Source organism: Varanus komodoensis, unplaced genomic scaffold (assembly GCF_004798865.1).
Source record: "Varanus komodoensis strain SLA01 unplaced genomic scaffold, ASM479886v1 scaffold154, whole genome shotgun sequence".
NCBI classification, from domain to species: Eukaryota; Metazoa; Chordata; class Lepidosauria; order Squamata; family Varanidae; genus Varanus; species Varanus komodoensis.
In genome coordinates, this window is record NW_025335449.1 from 16,932 (window position 1) to 26,196 (window position 9,265).

At 47.1% G+C, this 9,265-nt stretch overlaps 1 protein-coding gene across 1 annotated transcript in view; it reads left to right on the top strand.

Moving 5' to 3' along the window:
• The window catches only part of LOC123021048 (tigger transposable element-derived protein 1-like), a 19,213-nt gene extending 10,643 nt beyond the window's left edge, over positions 1-8,570 (top strand). The window contains exons 8-11 of the mRNA XM_044425428.1: positions 1,440-1,535; positions 1,991-2,092; positions 4,050-5,642; positions 8,215-8,570. Coding sequence (XP_044281363.1) covers positions 1,440-1,535; positions 1,991-2,092; positions 4,050-5,642; positions 8,215-8,570 — 2,147 coding nt within the window. The remainder of the gene's footprint in view (positions 1-1,439; positions 1,536-1,990; positions 2,093-4,049; positions 5,643-8,214) is intronic.
• Positions 8,571-9,265: the final 695 nt, after the last annotated feature.

Here is a 9,265-nt window from a genome sequence, read left to right on the forward strand (position 1 = left end):
GATGTAAGCTGCCTTGAGCCCTTTGTAGGAAAAAGGCAGGATATAAATCGCAATATAAATAAATAAAGGTAGCAGCAGCACAGTGGTACCTCGGTTCACGAACGCTTCTGTTTGCGAACAGATCGGTTCGCGAACAGAAAGTCTGGCAAAATGTTGCCTCTGTTCGCGAACTCCGCGTCGGGTGATGACCGAGACGGAGGACGGTCCCCTCGCAGGCGCTCGCCCGGCTCCGGGAGGGGAGCAGGAGTGGGAGGCCGGAGAGGTGGCCGTGAGGAGGGAGGTAATGGCTGCTTTCCGCGGGCTGAGGCGAGGGACGGAGCTGCGGCCGGCTGGCCGAGCGGGGCGCTTCCGCCTCTCCCTGCCGCGGGGGGAAGAAACATGGCGGCCGCTCAGCTGCGTCTTGCCCTGAGAAGGCCCTGGCCGGCCCGGCTCCTGCTCTGTCTCGGCCCGTCAGCGCCCAGGCTCGGCGAGGCAGCCGCGGCTCGGCCCACAGCCTGGGGACGTGGCTCATATTTTTGTAGTTAAAAACAATTACGTATTTATTTATTGAAGACTTTTCTAGGCCGTCCTTTATGTATACATAAAGTTATGGGTCAGAATGGATTAACCTTATTTACATTGAACCTTATGGGGAAATTTGACTTGGTTCGTGACCAATTCGGTTCGTGACCAGAATCGTGGAACGAATTAAGTTGGTGAACCGAGGCACCACTCTATTTTAAATTACTCAGTGTTTAAAAGCGATGCACCTTGCATTTTTAAGTTGAAAAACGACCCTAGAAGGAGAGGTTTCATGGGATGGCATGGCTGCCAGCCAATCGGGGGTGGGCACAGATGCTAGCCAGTCAGTGTTATCAAAGCCCCTTTCGGGTTCAGTCTTGCAGAATTTGTGGTGCCTGAACTCAATCCTTTAAAAGAAGATTATCCCTGAGCTGCTGCAATATGGCACAGAGTGAGTTTTCCAGGAAGGAACAAATCATAGATTTTGCCTATATCCTTTCCTGCCTTGTCAATCCAAGAAAGTGATTGAGTGCCTGGCATCCGGTTCATTGTATTCTTCACCCACCACACCCTTCAAGCTCAAAAGAGCCTACCTCACAGGGTTGTTGTTGTGAAGATGAAATGGGTTCCTTGCAACAGGAAGAACAGTGGGATATAAATGCAATGTGGGGATGAGGATAAGGTTCAGGATGAGAAATCTTCTCCCAGTCTCATGATTTTTTATTTTATTTTATTATTTTATTCTACTGTATATATTTTAATTGTTATTGTTTTAATTTATTGTGTATTTTATTCAATGTTGTGAGCTGCCCTGAGGCTTCGGCAAGGGGCGGCATAGAAATGTTTTAATGAATGAATGAATGAATGAATGATAACTCTGGATGCATTAACAATGTGTGATTTGCTCCGCTTCTTCTCCAATTTGCCCTCCTGACCAGTCCTGGAGCTCACCAAGCCAGACGTGATCTCTCAGCTGGAGGAAATGGAAGAACTGTGTGCTAAAGATGTGTACCATTCCAAGGAAAAAACGGGAAGTATGTCATTCCAATGGAATTGTTGCACGGGAGAGGGAAATCCCACAATAACCTGGATTGGGACAGATCTCGAGATGGGTTGTGACAGCTGGTCCCCCACCTCTGGCAACCCTATGAAGGAAAAGCCTCCACGTGGCCAGTAGAATTATGCAATTGTGAAGTTGGAGGGGTCCATGGAGGTCACCTATCCCAACCCCCTGCTTCGCGAAACAATCCAGAGCCAGAGTGAACCCGACACATGGCTGCAATATCGATGTAACAGTACTGTCCTGCCTTACAGGGATGTTGTAAGGATTAGAACAAGATATTCTCACAAGCGTCTTGAAACAAAAATGGAATTGTCCCCAGTATACGGTGAAGTTGCTCCATTTTGCTGCTTCTTCCTCATAAGTATGACATCTCATCTCTCCTGCACCTCATTTCTCTCCCAATGTCTCTTCTTATTTCTCCTTTAGCCCTCCTAAGCCCGGATACGTTTTCTCCCTTGGACCAAGTCAGCGAGTTCTGGAGGCAGGAGGCTGTTTGTGGTTTGGAGGAGACCCCGAGCAGGTGTGCAGGTGAGGTCCTACAAAAACAGAAAACAGATTTTTTTGACTTCAGGGACAGGATACAAAGGGTCTTGTAGATGTTATGTCCTACGGTTTCCACTGTTCCTCACAGATGGTTTGCTGGCACAGGGCTGCGGGGGGTTGTCGTAGGCCAGAATATCTGGAAGGCCACCAGGTGTTTGAAAGTCTTTTTCAAATTGTTTAAAAGTCCCTTTGAAACCCGTTTTAAAGCCCTGTTAAAATGGAAAACTTATAGCCGGTGGAATTTGAAAACTTTTGTGAATTAGGCATGGAGTTTTACATGGAGGAGCCTGACCTCCAGTGATTTTTGGATTAAACTCCCGGGCAGGGGAGAATGGGTTCTCACTCTTCCCTCTGAGGCTCCTCAGAAGAGACATGATCAAGCCAAAGGTCCGTTTGGTCGTTTTCCTGATTTGCACAGTGGTGAATCAGATGTTTCTGGGACATCCACCGAGCAGGGCAAGGCTGAGGTGACCCTTCCAGGTTGTTTGACCTCCACAATTTGGCATCATCATCATCATCATCATCATAATCATTATTATTATTATTATTATAACATTTCTATGCCGCCCCTTGCCGAAGCCTCGGGGCGGCTTACAACACAATAAGATACATTGAAATACAATAGAACATAATAAATTACCACTAAATACAAAAATACAAAAAATACACTGAGATACAATAATATAAAATTAAAATTAACAGTATAAAATAAGTAAATAAAGAATATAGGAGGAGAAAAGAGAAGGAAGAAGAAGATACACCGCTCCTGTATATGGAAGTTCCATTGCAATTGTTAGAGCTAGTTCCTCATTATCTATTGCTTAACAATTTGTTTCATTTCTATACTGTACGATAGCTGAATAGCTATTACAGCAGTCCATAAAAATAAACCATAACATATGATACAGATATTTAAAAAATCATACAGTTGAAGCAGCCGTTAAAAACAAGAATAGAACAGCTAAACACAGTAAAAATGACCCTGTAAACATACAACACCCGGGATGAGTAATTTCCTCAAGCCCCTGGGGAACCAAGTACAGTGGTACCTCAGTTCACGAACTTAATTCGTTCCAGATTCTGGTCACAACCCAAATTGGTCGCGAACCAAGTCAAATTTCCCCATAAGGTTCAATGTAAATAAGGTTAATCCATTTTGTAACCAGTTTTTAATCACAAAAATTTGAATCAAAATGACAGACAACTTATCCCTGCACAAGCACGAATGTGATCACGGCCATCTCCCCTCCCAGCTCGTTCGTGGCCATCTCTCCCCCGCTCCCCGAGCACAACTATGATTGCACCCATGCAGGGAAGGGGGCGCGGTCATGATCATCATCTGATGCAGAGTTTGCGACCTCAGGCAAAATTTTTCTGAAATTTATGTGCACAACCTGATTTGGTTGTGAACTGAGGCATTCGTGAGCCGAAGTACAGTGGTACGTCGGTTCACGAACTTAATTCGTTCCACGATTCTGGTCTTGACCCGAATTGGTTGTGAACCAAGTCAATTTTCCCAATAAGGTTCAACGTAAATAAGGTTAATCCATTTATCTTCAGTATCTGGCCTTCTAAAGAGCAGTCGGGGTTGATCTTCTCTAGGACTGACCGGTTTGACCGCCTTGCAGTCCAGGGGACTCTCAGGAGTCTCCTCCAGCACCACAATTCAAAGGTCTCAGTTCTTTGGGGCTCAGCCTTCCTTATGGTCCAGCTTTCACAGCCATACATTGCAACTGGGAAAACCGTAGCCTTGACTATACGCACTTTTGTCAGCAGGGTGATGTCTCTGCTTTTTAGTATGCTGTCTAGATTTGCCATAGCTTTCCTCCCCAGGAGCAAGCGTCTTTTAATTTCTTGGCTGCAGTCCCCATCTGCGGTGATCTTGGAGCCCAGGAAAATAAAATCTGTCACTACCTCCATTTCTTCCCCATCTATTTGCCAGGAAGTGAAAGGACCGGATGCCATGATCTTAGTTTTCTTAATGTAGCACATACAGTACTGTACAGTATTATTCAATCCAGCATGGGCCTGCAGAGCGTGCAGAGCGATAATGAAGGTGACAAAAACGTGCAGAGCGGTAATGAAGGTGACCAGAACGTGCAGAGCAAGAATAGTAAGAGGAAGGTTTCAAAGAAAATAACCATTGAATTGAAAAAGGAAATTGTAGAAAAGCACGAGCGTGGTATTCGTGTGACTGATCTGGCCTTGGAGTACAAGATGGCGAAGTCGACCATCTCGACTATTTTGAAGCGTAAAGATGCCATCAAACGAGCTAATCTGGCAAAAGGAGTGACGCTGTTTAGCAAGCAGAGGACTCAAGTGCTGGAAGAGGTGGAAAAACTTCTGTTAGTGTGGCTGAATGAGAAACAGCTGGCAGGCGATAGCGTTACTGAAGCGATGATCTGTGAAAAAGCCAGGAAATTGCACAGTGATTTACTGCAAAAAACCCCCACTAGAAGTGCAGGGAGTGTTGAATTTAAAGCCAGTAGAGGGTGGTTTGATAATTTCCGCAGGAGAAGCGGCCTCCGCAGCGTGATAAGACACGGCGAGGCTTCCAGTTCTGACAAGGCCGCTGCAGAAGCCTTCAGGAAAGAATTTGCGGAGTTCGTGAGGGCGGAAGGATACGTCGCTCAGCAGGTGTTCACCTGTGACGAAACAGGCCTCTTCTGGAAGAAGATGCCAAACAGAACCGATATCACACAGGAGGAAAAGGCGCTGCCGGGGCACAAGCCCATGAAGGACCGATTGACCCTTTTGCTGTGCGCGAACGCAAGCGCCGATCTGAAGATTAAGCCACTGCTGGTGTACCATTCCCAGACCCCTCGTGCCTTCAAGGAGCAGAACGTGAACAAGGCCAGGCTGCCCGTCATGTGGAGGGCCAACGCAAGGGCTTGGGTCACGAGGCAGTTGTTCATGGAATGGCTGCACGAGGTGTTCGCGCCCACCGTGAAGAAATACCTTTCCGACAACCAACTACCGGAAAGGTGCCTCCTTCTGATGGACAGTGCCCCGGCCCACCCTCCAGCCTTGGTGGATGAGATGGATGCCGAGTGTGACTTCATAAAGGTCAGGTTCCTCCCCCCCAGCACAACCCCTCTTCTGCAGCCCATGGACCAGCGGGTGATCTGCAGCTTCAAGAAGCTGTACACAAAGGCGCTCTTCACCAGGTGCTTTAATGCCACTGAAGAGACGTCCTTGACTCTGAAAGAGTTCTGGAAGAAACATTTCAACGTCCTCCACTGCATCGACCTCATTGGCAAAGCCTGGGAAGAGGTCACACACCGGACCTTAAACTCAGCCTGGGGGAATCTGTGGCCAGAATGCGTCACTGAATGGGACTTTGGAGGGTCTGACGCGCAGGTCGTGGAGGAGATCGTGTCCCTGGGCAGGAGTATGGGTCTGGATGTCAGTGGAGCAGAGATAGAGGGCCTCGTCGAGGACCAAAAGGAGGAGCTTACGACGGAAGAACTCGCTGAACTGCAGAGCGAGCAGCAGAAGGCGCTTGTCGAGAAGCATTCCACCGAGGAAGAGGAAGGCAGGGAGGAGGTTAGCAGTGATGTGATACAATCCATTATGGGGAAATGGAACGAGTGCCAGGATTTCTTTGAGAAGCACCACCCCAACATAACTGTGACGAACAGAGTGTTGAATCTGATGAACGATAACGTGGTCTCTCCTTTCCGGAGAGTTGTGCAGCGCAGGAAAAAGCAAGTGACATCAAATGGATTTTTTGCCAAAATTTACCCTGCAGCTAAGAGACGAAGAAGAGAGGAAACCCCTGAAGGAGATCTCCCCGATGTCCTTATGGAGGGGGACTCTCCCTCCAAAAAATAACCTCCCCCCACCCAGGTTAGTGTTCTCTCTCTTCAAACTGTACTGTACTTTGCTTCAAATTTTTGTGATTTAAAAAAAAAACCACAGATGGATTAACCTTATTTCCATTGAACATCATTGGGAAAACTTGATTCGGTTTGTGACCAAAATCGGTTTGCGGCCACGTTCGTAGGGGTCAGAACGGATTAACTTTATTTACATTGAACCTTTCGGGTAAATTTGACTCCGTTCCTGACCAATTCGGTTCGCAACCAGAAACATGGAACGAATTAAGTTCATGAACCAAGGTACCACTGTATTGCAGTCCCAAGCCATGTAAGACTTTGTCGGTTAAAACCAGCACCTTGAATTGGGCCTGGGTGCATACAGGCAGCCGATGAAATGGGCCAGAACATTATGTGTTTGGAACGATGGGTCTCAGCTATTAATCTGGCTGCAGCTTTCTGTATCAGCCACAGTTTCTGAACTGTCTTCGAGTTTATACTCTCTTAGGCGCCAGGCCAAAACCTTTTTATTTAAACAGTATTTTAAAATGTAGCAGCTTTTAAGTTTAGGTGCGCTGTTTGTTTTGTGATTTATTGTTTTGTTCTGTTCTATTATTTATTGAAATTGTTGTTTTAAGTGTTTTTTTAAATACTGTAAGCCATCCTGAGATCTTGTATAATAGGACGGCATACAAGAGCTTTTAATAAATAAATACAATCAACAAGGGCAGCCCCATGTAGCGCACCTTGCAGTAGTCTAGTCTAGAGATAGCCAGCCATAGATTACTGAAGCCAGGCTAGCCCTGTGCAGTTAGGGGCACAGCTGGGCCACCAGAAGAAGGCACTCTGAGCCATCTGGGCCCCAAGTGACAAAGACGGATCAAGGAGTACCCTGCTCCTTCAGGGGGAGTGTGACCCCATCTGGAACAGGCTGGGCACCCTTCGTTATATCTAATAATCCCCTCTGTTTCTGATGTTTACACATCTCTCCCGTTGCTGATGTAGCAAAAAAATGGAACTGCCCGAGAGGGAGGTGCAGAACAAATTCAAGGGCGAAAAAGATGCACAGGGAAGAATCCCAAAATAGCCCAGGGAGGAAATCCGTTGAAGGAGGGAAGGGAATGGAGAAATGGGTGCCGGGGTAACGTAATGGAGCAGCCTGGAGGAGGGCATGGCTGGCAGAGCGAACTGTAACCACCACTGGGTCATTTGGCAGTTCTGAAAACAAAACGTGTGGTGGGATATTCTGGAGTCGCTCCGACATCTCCTGGTTCCTGCCTGCCGTTCTAGTGGGATGAGGGTGGGGTGGTTTGTTACATGCCTCCGTCTGTTTCCACTACCATCAGCACACATAGCCCTGGACAGAATTTCATAGGCAAGAAACGTCTGGACAGGTCTCTGCCTGCAAGGAGTTTACAGTCTAAAAGGGACACTGACAAACCAAGAAACAGAACATAAGGGTCCTATAACCCATGTGTGGGATTGGTCTGATTTGTGTCCTGCTTTACACGTCAGAAGCCCTACTTTCCGCCCCTTAAGCTGGTGGTATAGATATAGGATATAGGATATCGCTATACTGTACTATACCTCCTCCTCCACCACATTTCTAAGTAGCCAAAGTTTTCTAGGTGGTAAATGAAAGATTAAAACCTTTACAAATACAATATAAATACAATAACAGGGAGAGGGCATTGTCCAGAGTGGCCCCACACCGTTGTAACTCCCTCCTCAGGGAGACACATGGTCACATCATGGCCAACTTTCAAAAGCGAGTCAAGCCAAACCAAACCCTGAAGACTCGCTTATTACAGTCTTTGTTTGGTGCCTAAAAATCTTTAGTTGCACTGCTGCAACTTGAGTCTGTTCCACTTTAATTCGAGTGCTCTTGTTTTTGAAGTATGCTAAGCTGTCTTGAATTAAAAAAAAAAAAACATTTTTGATGAGTCATTAATACTGAATTTCAGATAGGTGTTCAGGGTGTCTCCTGACCAGATGCCAAGATATAGTCTCTTTCTTCCAGGAGTTGCTGAAAGAGTGAGTGAAAACAAGGAAGAGAAGCTCCAGCTGGAGGATTTTGAGTTGGCGGGGGCAAATGGGACATTGCTGAGAAACCCTGAAGAGGTGATACCCCAACTGCAGGAAGAGGAGGGCATCCCCGAGACTCTCCTCAGATCCAAGAAGGCACAAGGAAGACATCATGGGGAAATAGTGCACGAAACAGTGATTTTTGTGGGCCTAAGCAAGAATGTGGGGCATGAAACTCAAGAGGTATGCTCTGTGTGGGGGAAGGGATTCAGCAACCAAGCAAGTCGGTTAGACATAAGAGAATCCACACCGGGGAGAAATCCCACACCTGTATGGACTGTGGGAAAAGCTTCTACAGGAGAACTAACTTAATTACACATCAAAGAATCCACACAGGAGAGAAGCCGTACAAATGTGCAGATTGTGGGAAGAGCTTCAGTTTGAGCTCCAGTCTTGACAGACACCAGAGAATTCACACTGGGGAGAAGCCCTACCAGTGCTCAGTCTGTGAAAGGAGCTTCAACCAGAAGCCCTCCCTTGCTGTGCATGAGAGAATACATAGGCAAGAGAAGCCATACAAGTGCTTGCTGTGTGAAAAAAGGTACAGCCACGTGACATGAGCCTTATTGCTCATGAGAAAATCCATCGTGAGGAGAAGTTGTACAAATGCATGGAGTGTGAGAAGAGGTTCCGTTTCAGCTTGCAGCTGATCACACACCAGAGAATCCGTGCAACAGAGAAGCCATACAAATGCTCTGTCTGTGAGTGAGGGTTCAGTTGGCCATCAGGTCTCATTGTTCATGAGAGAATCCACACCGGAGAGAAGCTGTACAAATGCACCAAGTGTGAAAAGAGCTTCCTCTCGAACTCAAATTTGATTAGGCACCAGCTCACCCACTTGGGAGAGAAACTACACATGTACGCGGATTGCAGGAAGAGTACCAGCCGTCCCATAGGGAGGATCCACACTAGGAGGAAACAATCTCAGTGCGCAAACTGTGAGACACAGTTCAGCTTGGGTTCAGACCGTGTTTTGGGAGAGATTCCTCCCAGGGCGGGGAAATCCTGTGGCAGACCAAACAGCATCCAGCTTTGTGACATCAAAACTGGAGTTCTGGCCCAGATCCACACGGAGGGTGCTGCCTTCAGACAAGGCTTACAGCCTCTCCATTACCAAATTAGCTACATAGGATGGGAGTGAGGCAAAAAAAGGGAGGCCGAGAGGTCGAGAGGCACTTCCATAGAACTGAAGGGGAAACATGCTGGACGATGCAGTTGCTGCACCGGCGTTCATTTCCAGGGTGCTTGAGCCACA